The sequence below is a fragment of the Gobius niger genome (assembly GCF_951799975.1).
Source record: "Gobius niger genome assembly, chromosome: 3".
Classification (NCBI taxonomy): domain Eukaryota; kingdom Metazoa; phylum Chordata; class Actinopteri; order Gobiiformes; family Gobiidae; genus Gobius; species Gobius niger.
In genome coordinates this window covers 22,041,924-22,068,290 of record NC_136854.1, presented here as the reverse complement: position 1 = coordinate 22,068,290, position 26,367 = coordinate 22,041,924, and the positions used below count along the sequence as shown (strand labels likewise).

The window sequence follows — 26,367 nt, the reverse complement described above, 5'->3', positions numbered from 1 at the left end:
AGTTTGAATAAAAGCCATTTCAGAATCAAGCCCACATGCTCCTGCACCAAATGAAAGTGGGACCCATCAAAACAAATATAAACAACAAAAATGGGACCAATGACATGCTTCTTTTAACTTGCTTTTCCCAATAACAACTACTCATCAGGCAGAACCATCCCGTTGGATGTGTGATTGGAAATCAGGGGGCCTTGAGTCTCCATTGCGGACACTTGATCCATCCTCAACACACCAGTGATCTGGTCACTTTGAGATGAGCCTCGTCCATTCCAATGGTCTTCACAACTAAAAATAATAACAATAAATACTGGCAAATGCATAGAAGGCAAAATCAGGCATCCGCATCACAATTTCACCAGGGCACTGAGGCATTTCCAACCTGCATCTAATTTAGGTGTGGGAGTGCAAGAGGCAGAGGGGCCCATATGCAGTCGTCAAAAACAAATGCAGTATAGGCCTATGTGTGTATGCCAATGTACACTGTGATAACGTTAGGACAGAGGGTACAGGCTATCCTTTGTATAGCAACAATCTTCTCCAGTGATGGCCTTTCCTGCACTGACACGCATGGAAAAACACCTGGAATCAGATGGTATTCAACCTCTGATTCCATATCACAATGCCATTCGCTCACTATTATTATAATACCCATAGTTAGATATACCGACTTCACAATTACAGCCATGATATGGAATAAGCAGGGGAGGGAAAAGAGGATGTTAATGTTACACAGTTTGAATGAGAGACCCAAAAGCACAATTTTGCAGTATTCTGCATGTCATAAATATGACCCATGGTGAAAGCCAGTCTTCTGAATTACATTTACATATAGATTTACATTCCCATCAACATGTAATAATAGCATAGGCCTGAAGGTTCACACTCAAACATGCATACACATAGAATGCTCACATTCACAACATTTCATTGCTAATATTTGTGACTTATTGAGAAAAGGTGAAAGCACCCAGCATCCAGCAGGATCACAAAAGGAGAAGGTGGTAAAAATGTATGGGAAATGCTTGATCTTTTGTTCAGGAAAGGATATGATTTATTCAAGAAAAGTGTGCTCACACTTTAATAATTACTTTTACAATCAAGAAGCCTTGACATTTACATGTATTGGAGCAACACAATGAGGAAAAGTCAGTCTGCTGTTATTGACTTGGTTGAGGTCACTGCTGGCAAAATACAACGTTATAATGTTCAGGTTTTGTTCCAGTTAACTCTGAGGTGACAATATCTCCACATAAGTGTTACAACAACATTTTGAAGGGTTTTTCCCCAAATTTCTCACCTGATTAAGTTTTGATTTCCAAAAAACATGTCAACTAGTTCATCTTTGTTTCTAATATATCAGCAAAATAAACCCATAAATTCTATCCGTTGTTCAGATTTTGTTACAAGAAATTCATTTTTTTTAACCTATGAAATATTATATATATATATAAATATATATTTATATATAAATATTAAATTAAACAAAATTTGCAATGCACTTTTTCTTATTGCCTAATCTGTTCTGCTGCAAAAGCTTTAAAGTGAGATCTCTAAATGTATTCACCTGCATTATCTTAAATGAGGGGGAAAATTGCTGGGAAATCGGATATCAGAATCAGAATAGTATTTATTGCCATGGTTTGAGAACAGGTTCACAAACTACGATTTTTCCTCTGTACAATCGTGCAACACAAAACCATAGAATAAAACATATAACACAGAATTTAGATAAAAAATAAGCACTACTAAGAAGCCTACAAGGCCTCTATAATGTTGAGACACTGCTTGATGAACCTTTTGAGTTGTAGTTACCAGTAGTATAATAGTTTTACCACTGTACTTTTTACTTAATTGCTAAAAATAAAAATAAAAACTATGAATGAATGAGTTTAGGTCTTTACTTCATCATTATGTTAAATTGATTTTAACGTTGCTCTTGTTTGAGTAGGCTAAATATTGTGGGTCCCCTACACACCTCTGTTCTTTAATCTTACAATAGTGACTTGACTTTTATAGACTTGCACATAACTGGACAACAAAAACATAGTTTAAGCTATTTCCAGAATGTCCCCAAAAAACTCATTAAAATAATGTTCTTGTCTGTTCCTCCTGCTTATTTTGAAATAGTCTTGCTTATTTAATTAGTCTTGGTTATTTAGAATTAGTCTTGATTATTTGGCTATAGTCTTGCTTATTTAGATATAGTCTTGCTTATTTTTTAATAGTCTTTATTATTTGGTAATAGTCTTGCTTACTTGCAGTTCAGCCCACGTTTCTTCGCTCCGGCAGAGAAACGCTGTGATTGGCCCAAAAAACCCTTACGTTGAAAAGACCCGGAAGTGATTTGACCTCCTCTCTTATGCTCTAGTAGAAGATCATCTTCTCCCCTTTTATGTCTTAAGTTTTATGCGGGAGGTAAGCATACATCTACCGAAAGTAAAATGACCATTGTTTGTTTCTTTGAAGGATATAGTTTGCGATGTTTGATTCGTTGTGAGTTTAAAGTTTCATTGTTTACATCTGCCTCGGCTGCTGCTTATAAACACGTGGACAGTTTCATAGTAGACATGGTAGGCTGTGGAGATGCATGACAACACAAGATTAGATACCTATACCTTGGACACATTGCTGTTTTAAAGTGATATTTGTAGCAGGTAACGGGTATTTGCTCATCCATAGCATGTTCCAATTATTAAGTGGATATTCATGGCATGTTAGCCTTAAAGCTAACGGAGAAGCTAACACTCCTTCAATACAATAAAAAAAATGAACGTACAATAGCACGATTGGATTATCACACGTTAACGTATGATTTATAGTTAAGTTAATATCCCATATAGCCCTAAAGTTTACTAAACCACCCGCTATTTCAGTCAGGCCCTATAGCCTAACTTGGAGTCCCTGTATCTATCATACTCATTTGCTGGCTTCCTGTCTCTGCATTGCTGACTCTTCATTGCGGCCCGGTGAGGCTCGTTCTGTGTTATAATCCCTGGCGGGAAGTTTGTGCCCGGGTACCATGGCTTTAGTGCCGTGTGAGGGGTCTGGGAGCCAATCATCTCCAGCCATCATGGCACAGACACGCAGGACTGGTTAGGGCAATGGGCCAGTGCACTTTCTATGTCCACTGTTAACAGTGTGTTAGTGTGTGCGCAAGAGAAGAGACAGATCTGTACTGTATATATATTTTATATTAGCCTAAGAAGAGTTATAAAGAATTACTGTACTGTAAATGCTGAAATACGTCATGCTTACAGTAGGTTTCTAATGACCAGGAATAGCTTCCTTACAGTCTTATGCTATCAAAAATATGTATTTAGACTTTTAATTCGAAGAACCATCTCTTTAACAAGCCCTTTGATTTCATACAAACGAATTAACTGATTTTGACAATTCTAAACTTGAATTATAGGTCACAGTTCCTGTTTTATAAAGTAAAGAATATTTTACGTTGAAACGTGTTACGTATTGAAAGCATTTTAAACTAATGGATGTTTATTTTTCCAGAATAGGTGTTGGAAACTGGGGCTCCTTTGCCCACCACAAAGGGGGGTGTGATGTACTGTAGCTACCAGCATAACGAGCTGCTGGAGGATGATCTCTACAGAGAGGATGACTCGGAGGGGTCAGAGCCAGACAGTGAATTGGAGTTTCACCTTTACAGCCAACTTCACTATTCCTCCAATGCTGGAGAAATCAGTGAGCTGGAAGCTAAAGGGAAAGAAGTTAATGAGAGCATCCAAGATGACCAGAATATGTCTGGTGATTTTTTACTCGGACAGCTTCCAGAAAAAAGGTCTCCAACACCTAAAACAGAAATGGTACCGGAACAGAAAAAAAAGAAAACGGCCAAAACTGTGAAGAAGAATGAAAACCCCCAATGTCAGAAGCCGTCATCGGTATTTGAAGAAGTGATAGTGATTGACTCCAGCCCTGATGTCATCACCCTCTCTGAGGAGGACAGTGATGAGAAAGAAGGGATTTGTGCTTTGAAAGGCCAAAGACTACTAAAGCTTTGTACCTCCACCCCAGCACAAGAGGTAAGTTACATCTCTGTCACAATTGTCAAAGCTTCCCTAAATTCAGAAGTGCCGCATCATATGTTTCCCACTTTTACCAAACTTTAGTAGCAATAATTTTTTATTCATTTATTTATTTTAGCCAAAATGACGCGTCTGAATAAAAACCAACATGCTGAGGTGGGTCTGTGTGCCCATATATGCTAAAACACAGCATCCCTCAGCATGGTGCTGTTTGCCCAACAGGAGATTACTCAAAATGAGGGAATTTTGATAAATGAAATATACTAATAATAGTAAGAGTAATAGTGTTATTATTTATAATTTGCCTAAGATTGCCCAGCTGGTAAAGCTGCTGTAAGCTGTCATATAGTAATAAAAAAAATAAAACTTGTTTGTTTTTGACACTTTTTAGTAGCAGTAGTATTAGAAAGTTAAGCAGTCAACGGCCAAATGTATTTAATTTCCTGAGCATACACATGCTTTCCCGTGTCTCATTGTGTATTTCATTAAAAGTACATTTATTGTAACACAGGCCAGAAAAATGATTGTAAGCAGCTCCGACTCTGAGTCTGAATCTGAGTCCCAGTGTGGGTCGGACTCAAGCAGCTCCTCGGACTCCGAGAACCTGGAGAACTGGATGATTCTGGGCCACGGTCAGCACGACGGAGACCAGTCAATTTCACTCAACCTGGATGGGGTGGCAGAGAGTGACACAGGTGTGACAATTTTAATATGTATACAGGATGCAATATGAAACAAACCCCCACATAGACTGTGTGTCATTCATGGCACATCTCACTATTATAGGAAGAAATGTATTGGTGATTATGAGGAGGCTCAGGTAAGGAGGAAATGTAGGAGGGAGGGCATCTTTGGGAGGCTTTGTCCTTCTCAGGTGAAGAAAACAACTAGTAAGAATCAACACTTTTTGTACTTTTATTCCCTTCAGGAGGACACATAACTGTCCAGGGACTACAGATGAAAAATAGCCCTTAGGCTAATTCTGGCATATTTACATATATAATGTATATTAATATGCACTGTCGCTATAATAAATAAATAAATAAATAAAATAAACATCCAATGCCCCAATAAAGATACTGATTTAAATTTTAAGACTGGTTGAAAAATGGCAAACATAAGATAAGAAAAGATAAGAAAAGATAATCCTTTATTGATCTCACAATGGAGAAATTCACTTGTTACATTCTTCTCAATAAGATCAGTGCAAAATAGGCTGGAAATGTGCAAATAGTTAAATAGTAAAAAGAGGTATCTTATGTACAATGAGTAAAAGCAAACATCTCAAGGGGCAGAAATATGAACAATAAGAAAATAAAATAAAAATTAGAACAGACAAAAAAAGTATAATATCAAGGTCAGCATTGGCAGTGCAAAGTTTACAAGCCTGATAAACCACACCCACCTCTTTCTGGCCCCTCCAGCCCCTGCTTTAGAACGCTTCTGGCTCCACACCGGCTACAGGGAACACCACGGGTTACATCAAGAGCATCTAAACTGTTCATAGTGCTGAAATTGTATAAGATAAGAAATATAGATATAGTTTTCAGATAGATCGATAGATAGATCGATCGATAGATAGATAGATAGATAGATAGATAGATAGATAGATAGATAGATAGATAGATAGATAGATAGATAGATAGATGGATTGTGTCCGCGTTTAATCTCTATCAAGACAAACACAAATGATCGCAACATACACACGCGCTTCACGTCAAAGTGCAACAGAGGCACACATTGACTGCCCGACTTTGCTCCACAGAAAACAGAAACAGGTATGTGAAGCTGCTGGTGCCTCTGGAATCTCCCGAACAACAAGGTGTAGGTCCAGAGGCTTGCAGTTGTGCATAAACCGTCCATCCTTCTACCCCTAAATTGTTAATTGAATGTTCACGAGCAGAAACAGCTGCGATGGGCCCAGAAATATGTACAGCATGACATGGTACGTTGTCATGCATGCAGATGATTTTGTTAGGGGGAGCACAGTTCTTCTTTTTGTACCATACCAATGGTCAGTCAGAAACTCCACATACTTTTCAGAGGTCATTTTCACCCCATCAGGGAGCCTAAAGGAGCCGACCAGCTCTCCCCATGATTTCGGGCCAAAACATGACTCCTCCTCCTCCTTACTGACGTCGCAGCCTTGTTGGGACATTGTGGCCATTCATCAACCATCCACTACTCCATCCGTCAAGGGTTACACGGCACTCATCTGTGAACAAGACTGTTTGAAAATGAGTCTTCATGTATTTCTGGGTCCATTGCAGCCGTTTCTGCTCGTCAGCATTCAGTTAACAGTTTAGGAGAGGCCGGATAGACGGTTTGTGCACAACTGCAAGGCTGCGTCTGAAACCATCAAATTGTAGCCTCTAAGCACTAACACTAGCAACTAACTCCTTAAGGCAAGGCAAGGCAAGGCAAGTTTATTTGTAGAGCACAATTCATACACAAGGCAATTCAAAGTGCTTCACAGTTGAAAACAAATAGAATCAATAAAAACATCAACATAAAATTAATCAATTACAGTAAAAGGCGAGAGTGCAGATAAATACTTTCAGTCATATGCATTGGTAAAAAGAACTGTTTTCAGCCTGGATTTGAACATTGTCAGAGTTGAGGCCTGTCTCACATCCTCGTGAAGACTGTTCCAGATTTTAGCTGCATGAAACTGAAACGCAGCCTCACCGTGTTTATTATTGACTCTGGGAACCACCAGGAGGCCCCTCCCTGAAGTTCTCAGGGCCCGAGATGGTTCATACGGCTCTAACATGTCAGAGATGTACTTTGGAGCTAAACCATGAAAAGACTTGTACACGAGCAGAGCTGTTTTAAAGTCTATTCTCTGAGTGACAGGAAGCCAGTGCAGAGACCGGAGCACTGGACTAATATGGTCATATTTCCTGGTTCTTGTCAGGACTCGAGCAGCAGCGTTCTGGATGTACTGCAGCTGTCTGATAGCTCGTTTAGAGAGGCCAGTGAGTAGGCCGTTACAGTAGTCTAACCTGCTGGAGACAAATGCATGGATAAGTCTCTCTAAGTCTGGTTTTGACACTATTCCTCTGATCTTAGCAATGTTTTTCAGATGGTAAAAAGCTGCTGATGTTATTGCTTTGATGTGGCTGTTTAAGTTCAGGTCTGAGTCCATGATCACTCCTAGATTTCTAACCTGATTTTTTGGTTTTAGAGAGAGAGACTCAAGGTGACTGACAACACTTTGTCTTTGTGCCTGTGGGCCAAAAACAATGATCTCAGTTTTGTCTGAGTTTAGTTGGAGAAAGTTGTTTTGCATCCACAAACTGATCTGTTGGATGCAGTGACAGAGTGTATCTACAGGCCCATGTTCACCAGCCGTCAGTGACACGTAGATTTGAGTGTCATCTGCATAGTTGTGGTACGACACATTGTTGCTGTTTATTAGCTGACCCAATGGAAGCATGTACAAGTTGAATAAGAGGGGTCCCAAGATTGACCCCTGGGGGACTCCACAGGTCAACTTTCATGGGGTCGACTGTTAGATCTCTATGCAGTTAGTGAACTAGAGCTTCAGCAGCATTTGCGCAATCCGTCCATCCTTAAACAGGGAAGGGGAAGTGACATCACCAACAGCTGTTTTTCTTCTTCTTTAAAGTTATTGGTGGAGTGCAGGCCAAACAAAAGTGCATGTCGCCCCCTAGTGTACAGTGTCCAACAACAACATAGTGTCCAAACAAAGACATTTAAGGAGAAAAATAAATCCAAATGATCCATACATTTCCCTTTAGTGTTCTTTTATTTCAACAGCTGTTTCATAAAGCTACATTATGCAAATGAATCATGTGGCTTAAGTTTCTACTAAACGAAAACAAAAGCATTTAATCTGTTTACTGAGTTTACTCTTTAACACTGACATGTGACTGAGCTGTGGTGACGACAACATGGATTTTGTCACTTTTATAAAGTTTGGCTTGTGCAGAATCTTAATTTTTAATAATAATTATTTTTATTATTAAATTTGCTCCTGTCAATCAACAGTGGTTGCGCATGAATCACTCCAGGGTGGGGTCGAGGGGGGTGGGGGGGGTTGGCGCAGTGGCTTGTGGGATGGCAAATAGCTCCTAATCACCGGTTAGTTAGCATCAGAGGTCCCTATGCTAAAGTGGCCATGATAGTTAGCATCAAGGCTCCTTTTCCTAACTACTTCCTAACTGACTTACCAATTCGGAAGCAACTTGCCATGGCGGACGCTGACGCACATCCGGTTTGGCGTAAGAGCTCTTACCAATCTGCTCGTTTCGGACACAGCCCAGGCCTCTGGAGGGTCCTATACATGCTTTTCAGTCATGTGACCTTTGTTGTTCTGGCAGCCATTTTGAATACCAAAGTGGAACTGTGTAGTACTACAAATGTGACAATATCTCTATTCAGGATGAAGATAAAAGACAACTGATTGACAGTGGCATTTTTACATACTCATAATCATTGCTCAAGAAGATGGCCCCAGAGACACACGTTTATGTGAAGAAACCAGTGAGTCAGTATTTAAGATGTTAGCATGTTACCGGTTAGCTTTTAGCTTCAACAGCTCAGCTCTGACCTCTCCAAGAGAAAGTACTGAACCACAAACATCTGGCCTTGGATACAACATGTGACAGAGGTCAGAGGTCAGAGCTGTTACTGTAGTATTTCCCCAGTGTTCATAGATGTGAGCCACACATGTTTATCAGGTTGAAGCCATTGACAGTTGGTTGATGACAGTGACTAACCGGTAGCATGCTCTTGAGCAGCATAAACACTGGCTCAGACTGAGACACTGTTGACAAACAGTAAAAATCACAGAGAAAGTTTTTCTGTCTCTTCTTTGATGAGTTCATTTAGTCTTCAGAGTGAAGCAGCTCTTTAGTAAATCCTGCTGTAGCTCCACATACAGAGCTGCTACGTCTGTGCCATATTTGCTCCTTTTATTACATAAACATATTACATATTATATTACTGTTATCTTCTTGAGCAATGATTACGAGTTAATAAAAATGCCACGGTCAGTCAGTTGGCTTTTATTTTCATCCTGAGTAGAGATATTGTTACATGTTGTAGTACTGCATAATTCTACTTCGGTATTCAAAATGGCCACCGGAACTGTGTGATGTCATTGGAAACGCATGTATACCTTGATGTTCGGGAGATTCAACCGACACCAGCAGCTTGTTTGCTGCTTTGTAGCAGCTGTTCTATTAATCTGGTGTATTTGTCTGGCAGAAATTGTCCTCATTGTGCCTTTATCTGCTCAAACCCGTGTGTGCTCTGAGTCAGCCACAAATCTCTTAACAGTATGATGATTGCACTTAATCTTTTGTGAAATATCGCAGGTTTTCATACCTAGTCGAAGGCATTCAACTATTTCACGCTTTTCATCAGCGAGATCCCTTTTCTTTCCCACATTGCTTGAAAATGGTGGTCTGCTTAATAATATGGAATGTCCTTTTTCAGTAGTTTTCCCTTGGCTGGGCTTAACTTGACAACTAATCATCTCAGGCGTCTGAGATTGATGTCAGTGATTCAAAGAGACCTGAGACACAATACCATGATTTTCATTGAAAAAATATTTTGTTTTACCTTTATGACACTGAAATACAATTTGTTAACGCAGTGTAGAGCCAAATACAGCCCAATAACCATCAGATGCCCACAGGATAACATCACTTTTTGGACGATCCTGTGTGTGGATGGGATAGTTTAAAATGTGAGGCCGTCTTCACCACTTGATATTCCCACTCCTGGAAATGCTTGCATCAAGCATGCCACAGTTATTTTTTTATCTGAAAAACAATAACGACGGTAGAGCTATTCATTTCTCAGTTCATGTTTGGAACTTTAATTTACCGCATGTTTTTCTGTCATCACTGTGTTGATAAGAAGTATGTAAAACCCGCCCACGTGACTGGTCTGGAACACCTGGGGATCTGTCTTAACGTTTCGGCTGAAGCCTTTCAAGGGGGATCACATGAGCCTGAAAATAAATACAATTAATACAACTTGTCAATACAATTTTTGGAACTAAACCATTACTTAGTTTAACTCCAAAAGTTTTGGAGTTGGAAAAAACATTTGAAGATTAGATAGTTTATCAGTCTAGAATCGTTTTTTTGTAACTAGTCCTACAAAATCTGTCTTTTTTTAGAGGACTATTGGACTGTTGTACCTGCATTAATGAGACCACTACTTCACCAACATATTTTTGTTTTAATAGATGGATGGATAGATGGATTTTAAAGTTTTAGATACAGATAGTACAGATAGTTGGATGGTAACACTCAGACACTCAGACACTCTTATATTAGTACAACCCCTACAAGAACACCGTATCGTAACAAATAATCCTATGAGATAAAGTATATACACTCAGTCTGTAATGTTTTTGTCTTTGCCATCCTTGTTTTAACATTTGTGACTTAGGGTGCACAGTTGTTTCCTTGGCTTTTAGAATTCATAGTGTTGCTTGTGTTAAGACACTCTGTTTAACTGCTGCACAATCATAAAGTTTATGTGGGTGTCTGTACATATGCAGAGAGTGGGCCTGCATGTTGACACATTTGTAAGCTTTTAGCATTCCAGGCATGCTGGCATTGTCTACCCACGGCCTTGCCCCTCTGATGCATCTTTAAGTGCGTCTCTGCGTATTGACATGTGAAGCTGGTTTGTGCAAGTGCGAACATTTGTGTTTATAACATATTCCTCTTCTAATCAGCATGCATATGTACATACACGTGCATTTCGCCGGTGCAATCGCTAATGCCAAATACAAACACTGAGACAACCGAAGGAGGAGGGAACAAAGGGTAATCAAAAAACGAATAAAAACGCTGCCTGCAAATCTCCTCAGATCTACACATTATCTAAACCTGCAGCCTCAGCAACCTCTCCCGCTCCTGTGCCATTCCCCCATCACCCGACCCCCCCCCCCCCTCTCCAAAGCGGTCCAACGGTCTCCCATCTCATTCTTTTGATCCTTTATTTTCTCACTATTGTGCCCTCTCCAGCTCTCCACTCTCAGGGTGTCTCTCTCTCAACATTTCCTCCTCATTTGAATTTCCCTGGGCTGATGTTTCTGCAAGAGTGCCCACTGCCTCCGCTGAACACAACTGGGCGAGCGAGCGGGAGGGGTGGGTGCGGAGAGAAGGGGCTATATGGGAAGACTTGAGGGGGAGACTTTTGGGGAGGAAAAAAGGATTTTAGGTTCCTGTTCTCCCCACCTTGCCCTGCCCCGCCCCACGCTCTTCCGTCTGGCTTCTCCCTGTGATCTTTGGAGCTTGACCTCATGTCTGCACATGGGGGGTCATGGGTGTGCTGTGGGAGGGAGTTTTGTTAAAGAAGGGCGAATAATGGAAAGGAAATTTGAGGGAGATATGCCTTAATAGTCAGGAGCTATGCGCAGGTTCCCCCCTCGTCTGATGCTAAAATGGCCTTTGAGTTGTGTTCCTATTCTCACCAAGTGGCCATACACTGAACAGATTTCCCCCCGAAACTGCTATAAATCTTCTTATTGTTGTTGCTTTCAAAAGACAAGGGGATCTGCAGTGTCATTGTCATTGTTGAGGTTGTTTCTGCCGGAGTGTATAATCACATGACATCTTGCCAAGTGTCAAGTTTTATTTATTCAGTTTATTTCCTTACCCAGAATTACTCAAAACATTGACAAAGTGAGTCATCTGTAAACAAACATAAATATTAGAATGTTGCTTGCTGATCCATGATTCTCTGCTTGGCACGTGTGTATGTTAGCCTTTACTCCCTAAAAATTAGATTCACATACCCTTTTCTGTCTGATGAAGGACTGGAGACAAAAGGCCATTTTTGGTCACAGAGATGCGGCTGGTTGAATTTCTATTACAGTTCTTGGTATCCTCGCCTTGTGAGGTGAACTATATTATTATGTGTATGTCATTGCAGCTGTGTGTGACAACGTGCCTATGTTGTGTGGGTGTGTGTATATAACAGGTTTGCACAGCAGTGACTAATAGTATTTGTACGCCTAAAGCCCATCTAAGCGTTGCCATCAAATCACATTCACTACACTTTGTGTCCCCCTGTCGCTGGCTCAAATTGAATCCTTTCATCCCTTTTCTCTTTTGCTTGTCCCGAGTCTGTTCTACACAGTGTTACTTGTTCACATACTTTTATAATCTTATCTTAGCTGTCGATCCATATTGCCTTTATCGGGTGCAGGAACACACAGGGCTCCAGGCTGTGTCTATCTGTCACCTGGCTCCCAGGCTTCTTCAGTAGGTGGGTTTGTTTGACCCTGGATAAGCACAGGAGAACAGATAGGGCAAAGAGGGATGAGTGAGGAGCATCTGGATGTTGGACAGCCATGCAACTGCAACCAGATGGAACATGAGAGTAAAAGTAGTGCTTCCCAAAATCCAGTTGAGTGCCTCTCCCACCCACAGAGGTGTGCACGTACATGGGCTGAATGAATCCGGGCGGAGGCGGGGTGTGTTGGAGCTAAACTTGAATCGTAAGTGGTTAAACTTCTCTCACTGGTCACACTTTTTTCCTCTTTCGCTCCCCCCATCCACTCCCTTGTTTTTTGTCCTCCTTGGTCTTGGTCAGTGCACACCAAACTTAGTTTAAAGCTTTAGAGAGTGCGCTGTAGCTCACTATCGGGGTGGCTGATCACATCACACTGTGTGTGTCTCTGGCCAAAGTACGACTGATGCAGAGTGTGGGTTTGTGTGTGCTCAGGTAACTCCTAAGTTACACAAAAGAGGAAGGTAAGACCATTTTGTTCATTGTGATGCCTTTCTATTGGTCATGCTATGGATAAGCAACTTTACTTATCCGAGTTAAAACTTTACATCCTTTTGTACAGAGATTGTTTGAATGAAAAGAAGTCACTCAGAGCGGATGGGGCCTCTAAGTTGTTCACTTTTGCCTTCATATGCTACAGGATCCTGAGTAAGGGGTTTTTGCTCTTCATACAGGATAATAATTGTCTTCTGTTAATGTTCAAGGCCTTTGCTCTGTAGTTTGTGTTGATGCATTAATTGTAAACTGAGATTACAGTGGTTCATCGTGTAACAGAGTGTGGGTTTGTGTTTGGAGAGTGTGGGTGGGCGGGCAGGGGCTGCAGAAGGGAGGCATGGATAGGATCAGCTCTTATCTGGGCTGCCCAGTGCCACACGAGGTGTAACACCACACCCACGCTGCCCCAGAGAGTGTTTGCACAGGCACACACGCCATCAAATCACGCCACCATAGTTTGACTTGTATTATCCCATTTTTAACGTAGAATATGTAAACGAGGTTAAAATCCTGCTGAACTAATTCATTCAACAACAATTGTGTGAAAATATTTAAAGAAATGTATCATAGTCATTTGTACATTAAGTGGTAATTCCACATTTTTTAAATCAAATTTGATTTAATTGAACTTATTAAAAAAGTTGAATTTCACTAAATGCAATAATTAGACCTGAACTGACACAGCATTTCATGTAAATCCCATATGTTAGATTTAGAATAATGGACGGATGGTCACGTAGAAACATTTAGACATTTCATATCAACTGTATCTCATCTGTTGTTTTTAATATTGTCAAATATAAAAAAAAAAGTGTTTGTTTGAGAATATGGTGTGTTTGACTCGGGAAATTGTTTCTAATTGGACGTTTGCTGAAATTTAAAAGCATCCGAAGTGTTAACATTCGGGGTAAATAAGATGGACCTGAGTGTTTACTAAAATGGAAGAGACAAGCCTTGAACAGGATCAGCCACGCTGCTGCTGACGGTCTTGAGGTGTGAGCCGGATGAATGCGATTATTCCTTAATGCATTGTGCAGAACTTTGGATTCTTTTAGTGCAAAGACTCTTTGATAGCCGCTGCAAATAAGAACTTTATTTGTTGAATCATCCTGTTTTTCTTGATTCGTGTTGGTCAATATTTTTTTCTTTTATTCTAAATCTTGTTTTTAGTTTCCAGATACTCTTTGTCTTACTGTCAACAACTGAAAAGGACTTGGCATCCTGTCTGAAACTGAATTTGGTCAGAATCTATGAAAATGTCTTTTTATTCAGGGAAACTATTATGAAACAACACCCCCAAACATCTGCGGCTGCGGCTGCAGGTGCTCATTTGTATTGATTTATTGTGAAGAGCAGTATTTAAATGTAGTTCTGAGCATTCATACTACTGGTGTGGCGCCCACACACATTTCAACTGCATCTTTTGGTGTTTCAGTTTGTCTATATCATTGTGAGTATAGAAGAAAGAGCATCTTTGTAAATGAAAGGGCATTAGTGAAAGTGAGGCTGTGACGCACGGATGTAGAGCGCATTAGAGTGTGAAGTATTTCTAGTGTCAGCCTCACTTTGCCGGAAGTGAGTTCACTCACAGCAGTTGAACCCGCTAGAGCAATCTTTCGCTGAGTTGTGACTGAGACAGAAAAAGAAGGGCCGGCCATCTTTTTGCTGATGTTTTTCGGGGCCTTCACTCATGCCAAAACATCTCAGTACATTTGAGTATTTGAGGCAAACACTGGACCTTGTTTTGGTGACTCTAGCCTGGAGGTAGGGCTAATAAACTGGAGACTGGTGGGTCCCTACTGTAGTTTATTATGTGTGTGGGTGTATGGGTGCATGGGGGAAGCGCCTGGTTATCCTTCAACCTTTATTTAACCAATATATCCCACTGAGAGCTCGAACCTCTTTCTTAGAGACGAGCAGCAGACACTGTGCCTGAAGCAACTGTAGAAAAGTCCATTTATGTATGCGACCCTGCAACACGGGTCCTTAAAACGTCCAGAAATGAGTACAGGCATCGCTCAGAGGAACAAATGTAAATTTAAATGACCAATAATAATGTTATAATTAAGCAATCACTTCGCAGGAAATTATATTATTAGAGAGTGACAGTAGGTCAAAGGAGGCTCCTGTGGGAGTTTATTAATTTCATTTCTTTTATTTGACTGAAGAACTTTGCCTTATTGTTGCCGGGTTTTGCTGGGAGGGCTTGTTGAGAGGGCTTTATTAACTGGTAGCCTAAGGTGCTAAAGGGGGGCTGTAGGGATATTTAATATTCACACAATTTTGTTGAGAGAAGCAGAAAAAATATTTGTTCAGTGTGAAGGAAGTCTCGTTTTACAAAACACCATTAACAATTGACTTTGTTTTTACATGTTTGAAGATACAGTTCTTGAATGTCGATGTATTTCTGTCTGAGGTATTCATGGTTTCTGCGGGAAATTAAACAGCAAAATTGAGGCCTTAAGAGTAATTAAAACGCAATAAATTAAACTCAAACTGGCATTTAATCAACATTTGGCATGGCTCAACTTTGAAAATCCAAAAGTTATGGTCAAACACATAGAAATTGACAAATGTTTTACTCTTAAGGTGTTTGTTTTGTCCAGTTTGCTTTTGAATATCGAAATCGAAGGAATGTTTGCAAATCTTAAATAAATAAAATACAGATTTGTTACGTTTGTGGCATTAAGATACATATTAGGAAATTAAAAAGCTATGAATTCGACTCGCTGCCTGTAGGAACCCTGAGAGCGTTGATGTTTTTTTTTTTTCTGAAAACTCCATTATGATTAAAACCTCTACTAGGGAGTTCTGAGGCTTACCTTTAGGTCTTATTCTATATGGCATGCTACATGACAAGTATTGCTCTCTTTAATTGGGTCTGAAATATTTTGGAAACTTGTAACTTTGCTTTTATGTACAGCTATTTGTGATTTATGTTTAAATACAGACCAAAATGCATATTAGTAAGTACACAAGTTGATATATTTTATGTTACTTACAGAGGACCTCACATTATTTTTTATAATTACAGGTTTGCAATTTGCTATTTGCAGGCATTAAAAATTGGGTTTCAGATTCTGATTATTCGGGCCGATCAATCCAGTCGTCAGTTTGTTGATATTGACAAGAATGTAGTAATAGTGAGCATTGACGTGCAATAACAGATTTGTTTTTTCATATTTGTTATTTTCTTATTTTATTATATAAACCTTGAACCAGATCAAAACATGAGTCGTATGCCTGAAGATTTAACCTCAGAACTCTAACCTGTTATCTTGCAAGGGCTCTGAGAATTAACGTGAGGATGCCACATAACAGCAACCCACTGCAGTCTGTCGTCCTGACATTTGCTCCCACAAACTCATATTTACATGCCAGTGTGCACTCAAAGCAAGGTGGCTGAAGTGTCAAGGACACCACTTCTGTTATAGATGATATTAGTTTGTTATTGCATCTACTTCCAAAAATTACAACCTACAACAAAATGGGTACAATTGGGTTCAGTGTTCTTGCTGTGGTATGCAATAAGACGCCTAATAAAAGTGTGGCGATGTTTTCTGCCTGGTCCCAGAGGATGGCACAGTGCACTTGGCAGTGTACCCACAGATCCACATTGGTGCCTGTTTAACAGCTCTCCTCTGGAGGCCTGTACAGTGTGTATGTGGTCATTCCCCAGGCTTCTCCACATGTCTCTTAATTAAGGCTCTCGTCAGACACAGACCAGCTGGGCCTGGTCTGGCTGAGCTGGCACTCATCAGAATTCCACTCAATCCAGTGCTGCACGTCTCAGACTCCTGTGTTTGTTTGTGTCGAGCTATGACTTGTTTCTTTGCTGATGAATGAGCATGCTGAGGGTGTGATTTCCAAGTGAGACGGTGTGCTCTTAACTGGTTGACCTTTCATCCAACCTGCTCTCCAGCACTAATTAAATGTCCCATTAGGAATGAATGATGCACATGTGAGTATGATACTAAATGTTTTTGCTTGTTTCCTGGAGCTGGAAAGAAAGACTCAAAGTGTTTATGAATAAATGCACAGGATTATGAATATTCTTTATTTATTTTATTTCACCAAATGCCTACTGGTGCTTTTGGAGGCAGCCACGTAACTGTTACTATCATACTTCAACCGCAAATACCATACTTTAGACAACAGTGTCAGACACTGGAGGGAAGGTGGGTGCCCAAGGACACAACAGCACCTTTGGCTTGTGTGCTAATCCATCTTGTATCTGAAATGTTTTTCTGTTTCATATATTTATTGGTATGCATACAACAACAAAAAAGTCAAAGCACTTGGATAACACTAACAAACATATTTGTATACAAATTTTTCACTTTTTTATATGTACAAAAACCAAACTAAAACAAACACAAAACAAAAAAAGGAATTAAGAGAATAAATAAATAATAATAATAAAAAATACAAATAAAAAATAAATAAAAAAAAATTAAAAAAAAGGGAAAAATAATATTAAAAAGTAAAATAAAATTAACCCACAAATAATTCCAATATAAATATAAACAATATATATTTAAGGTGCAACAAAAGTAAATACAATTGGTATGTAATTGCGAAAATAATAATTAAAAAAATTAAAGCGTATTCATTCATCATAATTTAATGAACTTACTATATATTGCGTTGGTATAACACTTTACCTTAAAACAAATAAATAAAAAATAAAAAATAAAATAATAGTAATAATACAATAAAATAAATAAAATAAACTAGAGTGTGTTGGAATTGGGCTTAGTTAGCCTGGAAAAATTGCATAAATGGTTGCCATTTATTGTGAAATTTTGCGAGATTACCTTGTTTGGAGTATCTTATTTTTTCCAATTTTAGAAAGGACATGATCTCAGTGATCCAAAGTGTGTTGGACGGGGCATTTGTTGCTTTCCAATTAAGGAGAAGATGGCGTCTCACTATCAAGGAAGTGAAAGCCAGGACCTCTAGCTGCACTAATGAAAAACGGGTGTAGTCTTGAGGAGTACCAAAAACAGCTAAATGAGGGGATATATCAATGGTCTTGAGGAGAACTTTAGACATGGTGTCAAAATAAGTTTGCCAGATATTCACTAGAGTTGGGCAGAAGAAAAACATATGTGCAAGATTGCAGGGTGAACCAGAACATCTGTCACAGACATCAATTATATTTGGAAAAATTTGTGATAGCCGGGTTTTTGAATAATGACATCTGAACACTACTTTAAATTGTATTAAGGTCAAGCGGGCGCAAATGGAGGTTTTGTGAATACGGCCCAAAACCGAGTCCCACCAATCAACATTAAAGGTTAGGCCCAACTCTTTCTCCCAGGCCTCCTTTATACCAATGGTTAAATGATCATCATAAGACTGGATAGTACCATAGACTTTTGAAATTAAAGATTTTTGTGAAAGATTCAATCGTAAAAGATCATCCCATGTCTGATCAGGGGGGAGTTGTGGGAAATTAGGAAATAAAACTTTTACACAGCTCCTAATTTGAAAGTACCTAAAAAGATGTGATGGTGGGAGATTGAACTCGCTAGCTAGCTCTGTAAAAGAACAAAAAACACCCTCTTTATAAAAATCCTTAAAACATTTCAGCCCCTTGTCATGCCATACAGTGAAAGTAGAGTCAGTTAATGCAGGTTTGAACGCTTGATTCCTCAACAATGGGCTTGATGAGGTGGGAATGAGAAATTTAAACTGCTTCCTAAATTGAAACCATATCTTTAATGTGGAAATGACCACTGGGTTACTAGTAAAGCCAGAGGGGTTGACTAAAGCTGCGCCAGCTAGTATCGCCAGTAAAGAGGACGAGGGACATGATTGTATTTCCAACTGACACCAAGGTATGTTGACCAATTTTAGCCAAAATATAGTTCTTGTTATGTTCGTAGCCCAATAATAAAATTTCAAATTTGGTAGAGAAAGGCCACCATCAAATTTGCAATTCTGAAGAACTTTTAGCCTAACTCTAGGTCTCTTACCATTCCACAGAAATTGAGTTATAATTGAGTCCATGCTTTTGAAAAAACCTTTAGATAAAAAAATAGGTAGGCACTGGAACAGAAACAAGAATTTGGGGAGGACATTCATTTTAACCACATTAATTCTACCAATCAGAGAGAGGGGGAGGGAACTCCATCTTTGGAAATCAGCTTTAATCTCAGTCAATAGGGGAGAGAAGTTCACAGAATAAAGAGATTTGTAGGACCTGGCCACATGAACCCCCAGATACTTAAATCCTGTAGGACTCAGTTTGAAAGGAATATCAGATTGAGAGAGCTGCATTGCTAGGGCATTAACCGGATAACATTCACTCTTCGAGACATTGATCTTATATCCCGAAAACAAACCGAATCTGCGAAAGAAAGAAAGAATAATGGGGCATGCCATTACAGGATTTGTGACATATAGTAACAAATCGTCAGCGTACAAAGAAAGTTTGAATTCGACACAAGAACGCATAATGCCATTAAAAATGGGGAAAGACCTCAGATAAATGGACAAAGGTTCTATCGCGAGAGCAAAAAGGAGGGGAGATAGAGGGCAGCCCTGCCTACAGCCACGATTTAAGGGAAAATAACTAGATTGAACGTTATTAGTTGTAACACTGACACAAGGTGATGTATAGAGAAGGTGCATCCATGATATAAAAACATTCCCAAATCCAAATTTCGTCATAACTGAAAACAGGTAACTCCATTCAACTCTGTCGAACGCCTTTTCTGCATCAACAGAGATTACAACCTCTGGAGTGGCTGCGGCTCCTTTCGAGTAGATAACATTTAATAATGTACGGACATTATAAAAAAGCTGCCGTCCCTTTATAAAGCCCGTCTGTTCCTGCGAAATAATTTTTGGAAGCACCCTCTCTAGACGACGTGCCAAAGCTTTAGCGAGAATCTTGGTATCGACATTCATTAAAGAGATAGGTCTATAAGAAGTACACAGTTCGGGATCCTTTTCCTTTTTCAGAAGAACGCTAATAGAGGCTTGTCTCAAAGTAAACGGAAGAGAACCATTCGACAGAGATTCGACATAAACGGCATGCAACAGAGGAATGAGTTGATTGTGAAATGCCTTAAAAAATTCGACCGGGAACCCATCTGGCCCAGGAGCCTTATTGTTTTGCATATTTTGTAGAGCCAATGTAAGTTCTTGGGTAGTCAAAGAGGAATCCAAATGATTAATTACATCTGTGCTCATATCTGGAAAGTCTAGGTCTTGCAAAAACACATCCATATCAGTGGAGTCCGATGGAGATTCAGAAGTATACAAAGATTTATAAAAAGATGAAAATACCGAATTGATAAGGGCAGGGTCCTCCACCAACCCTCCCAGCTCATCTCTAACGCGAGGTATTAAACGTGAGGCTGCTTGACGACGCAATTGGTGAGCTAGTAATCTTCCAGATTTATCACCATATTCATAATATTTGGACCGAGAATGTAGAAGTAGCCGCTCTGCTTCACTAGTTGTGATCAGGTCCAACTCTGTTTTCAATACCACACGCCTCCTTAACAAATCTGGAGACGGGGAGGTAGCAAGCTGCTGGTCCACAGATTCCAGATCGGACGATAATTTTTGAATAGTTGAAATTCTCAATTTCTTCGCATGAGCAGAATAGGAAATAATCTGACCCCGTAAATAGGCCTTTAAAGATTCCCACAGGAGCCCATATGTAATGGGTTCCGATTCAGATTGGTTTAGAGATACAAAATCCTCAATTGTACTTATAATAAATTTGTGAAATTTGTCATCAGACAAAAGAGATGTGTTAAATCTCCAGTGGGTTGGGTAACGAGGTTCAGATGAGATCTGAATGTCCAAGGTTAAAGGCGAGTGGTCCGAAATAATAATAGGATGATAACAAGTGTCTGTCACTTTGGGCATCAGTCTAGCATCAATAAAAAAATAATCAATACGGGAGAATGTATAGTGTACATGTGAATAAAAGGAGTATTGTCTGCCATTCGGATTACGAACTCTCCAGGGGTCAATGTAGCCATTGTTGGACATAAAACTACAAAGAGTTTTAGCCATTTGTGACTGATTCAAACTAGCTCTTGAACGGTCTAGCTGAGAATTAACTACACAATTCATGTCCCCACCAAATATAAAAAACACATCATTTAATGATGGCAAATTCTTAAACAAATTATTTAAAAAACTAGGGTTATCAAAATTTGGTGCATATACATTGACAAGTAGAACTGGAACCTGGTGTATAGTCCCTAAAATAATCAAATACCTGCCGTCCCTATCCGAAATAATTTTAGTCTGTGTGAATGGAACTGATTTACTAATCAAAATGGCAACCCCTCTGGCCTTAGAATTGAAGTTAGAGTGAAATACCTCCGAAACCCAGGGACACCTCAACCGTGTCTGGTCGTTATTTCGCATGTGGGTCTCCTGCAAAAAAACTACATCAGGCTTTAAACGTTTCAAATGAGAGAACACCTTTGAGCGTTTGACAGCACTCCCCAAACCCTTGATATTCCAACTAGCAAATCTCACATTTGAAGCTTTAATACTGGCCATGTTCAGTTTATATCAAAACAGAAACTGCAACCACATTTTGATTTCCAACACCCAAAAAAAATAAAAGAAATAAAAGAAAAGAAAGGAAAAAAAAGAAAAGAAAAAAGGGTAAAAGTAATAAAAAAAAAAACACACAAAAACAGCCACCCCCACCCCCCGCACCTACCACTACCCCATCCCCAAACGATAGGATACCGGTGCAGACTCCACTGGGAGTCGATAACAGAACAACTAAGCTCCATGTATTAGACCTGACAGTCGTCTTAATACTTCTTCATACTCAACAGGAGCTCCTGCACAACAAAAATACATTGTATAACTTAAATCACAGGGTGTACTTCCAACAAAAACAGTGCAACTTGTGTGAACCTGAGAAAGATATTTGCTTGTCCAAATAATAAAATATTTGTGCCACCACAACTTATGGCTTTAAATCAAATTTACATTAATGCGTCATCCATAATACAACGTTAAAAGTCATTTTGTAGGTAGGTGGCACTTAAAATCAGCATTATCTATTTAAGAGTTTTGACATAAACAGCAGCCTCTCCAGGGGATGTGAAATCCTTTGAAACCCCGCCGCTCGTTGTGATCCGGAGGAGAGCAGGGTGTATCAGACCATACCGTATACCTGGAATGTCCCTGAGTTGTCGCCTGACATCGTTGAAGGCCGTGCGTGCTTTCGCCGTCCGGGCTGTATAGTCCGGAAATATGGAGATTGTAGAATCCCCAATCTTGATCCGTTGCTGAACTCTGGCACGTTGTAGGATGTCTGCACAGTCTGCATAATAATGTAAACGTGCTATTATGGGACGTGGTCGTTCTCCGGGTCTGGGCCTGGGGTTCGAAGATCGATGAGCACGGTCAATAAGAGGTGCTTTATCCAAGTTAAGCGCTTCCTTAAGCAGAGCTGAGGTAGATGCCGCGGTAATCGCGTCTTTTTGCTCAGGTAGTCCGATTATCCGGATGTTATTGCGGCGAGACCTACTTTCTAGATCGTCACATTTGTTTTCAAGAGCAACAACTTTAGTAGAAAGGCTCTCCACTTTACTCTTGAGGTACACCACATCGTCCGTGTAGGTTGACAGCGATTCCTCCATCTCAGTCACAGTCCCCCTGAGCTCACCCACGTCAGACTTTGTAGCGGCTAGGCTAGCCGTCAGCTCCGTCTTCACACTCTGCAATTCTGACTTTATTTGGGATAGGTTTTCGGTCATGGCCATCTGTAGTTCAGACTTGAAAATGCCTACCATCTCTTCTCGGAGAGCGGCCAGAAGTTCGGCTTTAAAGTCCGCAGACGACATACTCGATGCGAAGGCGGCGCTAGCGGTGTCAACGCCAGCTTCGTCACGTTGGGTCGGGGATGTAGGCCCTGGAGTAGGCCGCACTCTCGATGTCGTCTGGTTGTCCGTATTTCTAAGCTTTGGAGGCATTTTGGCACTTAAAGCAATGAAGAAAGGTCTATAAAATCAAAACCTGTACACACTACGTCGGTAAAAAACACCCTGATAGTCTTTGTAAGAAGTTTCAGCAGGAGCTCCCGGAGGCACGTCTTTACGCCATTGGTCACTAACAGGAACTCCATCTGAAATGTTTTTGAGATGAAAGTCCATGTCTATGAGGAGAACAGACTGGTCCTCTCATCACTTGCTTTCTAACAGTGTGAATGCAGCTGAGTCTTGGCTTGTGCACTGCCTCAGCGTACACACATGCCTGTGCATTAGCACACATAGGTTGGTCCTTTATCCAGGGGATTATAGTTAAATGGAATAGTGAGATTCTGGCGGAGAGCGCCCGATAAAGCTGAAGTCTGCCTTGGGAGAGAAAATTAATTATTGTGGATAAAATCAGAGTAAAAGAGATAGTTACTCGCAGTCGTTTGGGAGTTTAGTCATTGATATTTCAGCTCAGACCTCAGAAAACACAGTTTATCGTATTCCTAGCCTCTAGTTCTTTAGTGCCAACGGTTGTTCACTTGCATCATGACCCTTCAGACTTCTTTTGTTTTGTGTTTTAGGAGAACTTCAGATTGAATCGCACCCTTATTGTGACATAAGTTGAAAACATTTTATCAACCGTTATAAATGCAGAGTCTGTTTGACAGAATGAGCGCTCTGGCATTTCTGTGCACCCCTGCTCAGTATTCAAACCTAAGTTTGTATTGAAAAATGCACTTGAATTGATTAACCTCTGCTGACATGAGCTGACATGTTTTCTTATTCTAATTTCTTTATCTTTTATTTCCTATACATTTTGGAGAATAATTTTATTATTATTTTAATGATATCCTCAAATTCATGCATAAAATTAACCCTGACCTTAGCAGACTTTTGTCACCAATAGTGCCGTTGTGCGTGTGTGTTAGTGCATGCATGCGTGCAGGTGAGCGCTGCTGTCCTCCGAGTGCTGACTGATCAATAGTAATTGGGTTGAGTGTCTCAGGCCCGTTTGCCTCCTTTGTGTCGTGGGCCTTTTGTAGGTTGACACAGATCTAGCAGAGAAAAGGGGACGAAGGACCGAAAGAAAGGAGAGAAAATAGAGGATGTTTGCATGTCGATGAGCATGACCGACTCCCTCAACCAAATCTCCGGATATATTCTGCATTTCTCACCAATCTAAAAAAAAACAAAGCTTCTCCGTCCATTCCCATGCTATACACTTAAGAAGATGAGAAGCAACATGATCATTTAATGGTGATCTCAAAGAAGTGTGATTAAACTCATTGGCTATATTGCATTACACTCTTGGTATGTATTGTTTTCATGCATTCAAGTGTGTCTCTGTCTCTTTTATGATTACCATAAAAGCAGAGTGTGTTGCGTGAGGGCTGCAAGCTCCAGTGGTATTAGCGGCGAGGCATTAGGCATAAACTCTAAGGTATATTAAAGCAACGGCCCTGTTGTTCATATAAACACGCCAATTCAATTTAGCTTGCCCCACGGGGAATGGGATTTCAGCAACTACCAAGAGTGGGGAGAGGAGGGGAGAGAAGAGAAGAGGAGAAGGGATGAGGTAAGGCACAGAGAGGTGGCAGGATGCAGGGGGAAAAGAGATGAAGGAAACAGACGTAAGAGGATGAGAGATGTTGTTTGAAATTCACATCCGAAATGTTTTGTTCCTTAATATTTACAGCATTAAAGTGCCAAAATGAAGTGACTTGCCTGTTCTGTTAAAAAATATCCAGAGAAGCACTGTGTTTTTTTTATGATGAGAGGCCCGGGCTGAAGGTTTAAGGTATATCTTATTGTCCTCTGCATTTGACTTACCCTTAAAGACCCCTGGGTCAAAGCTGTCCGAGGCTCCGGGTCCATCTTTTGATAGGTTCATAGTCACAAGTACCTAGCTGGAGGATTGGCCTAGTGTGCATAGTTTTGTGCTGTGTTTCTTATTCTGCCGCGCAAAAGACCCACAGCCAAAGAACCTCTTCCATATGTAATGGCAAAATGGCAAACTCAATACTTTTTTTTGTTTTTTTTGCACAAAGTCAGCTCCATTTTTTTTTTTTGACAAACCGTGTCCTTTTGCGCTGGACAACCGGATGCATTAGAGACTTTTAGAGAATTTTAAAGGGCCGATAACAGAGCTGTATTAGAAGCGCCTCTTCTAATCCTCCATTGTTCTTTGTCTGTCCCCTGTCCCGCAGAGAGGCCGCTCTAATTAAAGACTAATAATTGTATTGTTTTATAAAGTCTACAGAGACACAGATTCTGCGCTTCAATCATTCACTCTAGCCAACTCTCTCTGAACATGGAGGACTATCTCTGTGGATGAAGTCTGTTTGAACGCACACATCGTCCTGTGTGTGTGCGTGCGTGTGTGTGTGTGTGTGTGTGTGTGTGTGTGTGCGTGTGTGAGTGAGTGTGCGTTCTACAGTGGTGGGAGTAAAGGCTAAATCTAAATTAAAACTTTAAAGCACTATTATTTAATTACCCCAAAGGCAGTGGATTTGAAAATTGGAAGGTTTGGTTGTTGTGTGTTGTGCCCAGGATTATGTCAATTTTGTTTTTCAATTTGCCCTTTCTCTCTCCAGCCTTTTCCTGTTGCCCCATTTTTCCACCTTTAGCGTCACAAACACACACGCATTGATGGGCGCTTGCTGAAACGCCGGCAGATAAAAAGGCATTATGGTAAATTCCACTTAATGACAAATTTTTAATTTGGGGAACACGGCCTGCTGAATGGAGCTTAATTACCGGGGCCAAAGATCCTTCGGAGAAAGAACCCCATGAACGTGCCCGACCTGCCCGATAAAGAGAGCACAGCGAAATGCCTCAGATTAACCAGCGCGCTTTATCTAGCCCCACTCCCCCTTTCTCTCTCTGTATAATAACAAAAATAACAATCATGAAAATTCTATCTGCCTCCCAGCCCCCATTTCCCCCTTCTTCTGCCACTCTCCCGCCTTCACGCCCTCCACCCACAGCCTGGCTCACTCCCACAGGAGGAAATTCATCAAAATGAAATTGAGGTTGCAACTCACTGGTTTTATTAAAATATATTTGCCCCTAAAAGACATTGTGTTTCTCAGACAAAAGACACACTGAATAATTTGGCCCATTTTTTAACCACCGATATTCGACTTGCTGGACTACATAGGGCAATCTAAAATGCTAAACACTTGTTGACTCCCAGTTCTGTACAAACTGCCTCCTGAACCTACGGAGCCCCGCAGTTAAAAAATAAACAGAGTTAAGTTTATGTACTGGTGCCTAACGTTAAATTGGTGGAATAGTTGAGCCCTGTTCCTAGTGGCTGGCATTTAATGAAAAGTGTAATGCCATGGGTAAGACGCCATCATTATTTTAGAAGACAGTTTTAAAGCCCTAATCCTTTTTTAAAGACATAGTTGAATGAAGAGCCGAGTATTTTATTGTAGGGAATATACAATAAGAAAGGGGTGTAATTAAAAGTACGCCGGGCGTGGTTCACTGTTTTTCTAAGTTCACTAATGTGTAGAAGGTACAAACTATCCATGCATGTTTGCTGTAATTGAATAAGGCAAAAT

General features: G+C 40.3%; 1 protein-coding gene across 3 annotated transcripts in view; it reads left to right on the top strand.

The window, feature by feature from the left end:
* The first annotated feature begins 2,322 nt into the window (after nt 1-2,322).
* zcchc7 (zinc finger, CCHC domain containing 7) overlaps nt 2,323-26,367 on the top strand; it is a 42,847-nt gene continuing 18,802 nt past the window's right edge. Inside the window, exons 1-3 of one of the 3 annotated variants that reach the window (XM_079554182.1) lie at nt 2,323-2,415; nt 3,508-4,040; nt 4,555-4,738. In XM_079554182.1, coding sequence (XP_079410308.1) covers nt 3,558-4,040; nt 4,555-4,738 — 667 coding nt within the window. In that variant the 5' untranslated portion in view covers nt 2,323-2,415; nt 3,508-3,557. Of the gene's footprint in view, nt 2,416-2,543; nt 2,655-3,507; nt 4,041-4,554; nt 4,739-26,367 lie in introns of those variants that run through there. The other 2 variants (XM_079554184.1, XM_079554183.1) reach the window with 2 other exon arrangements.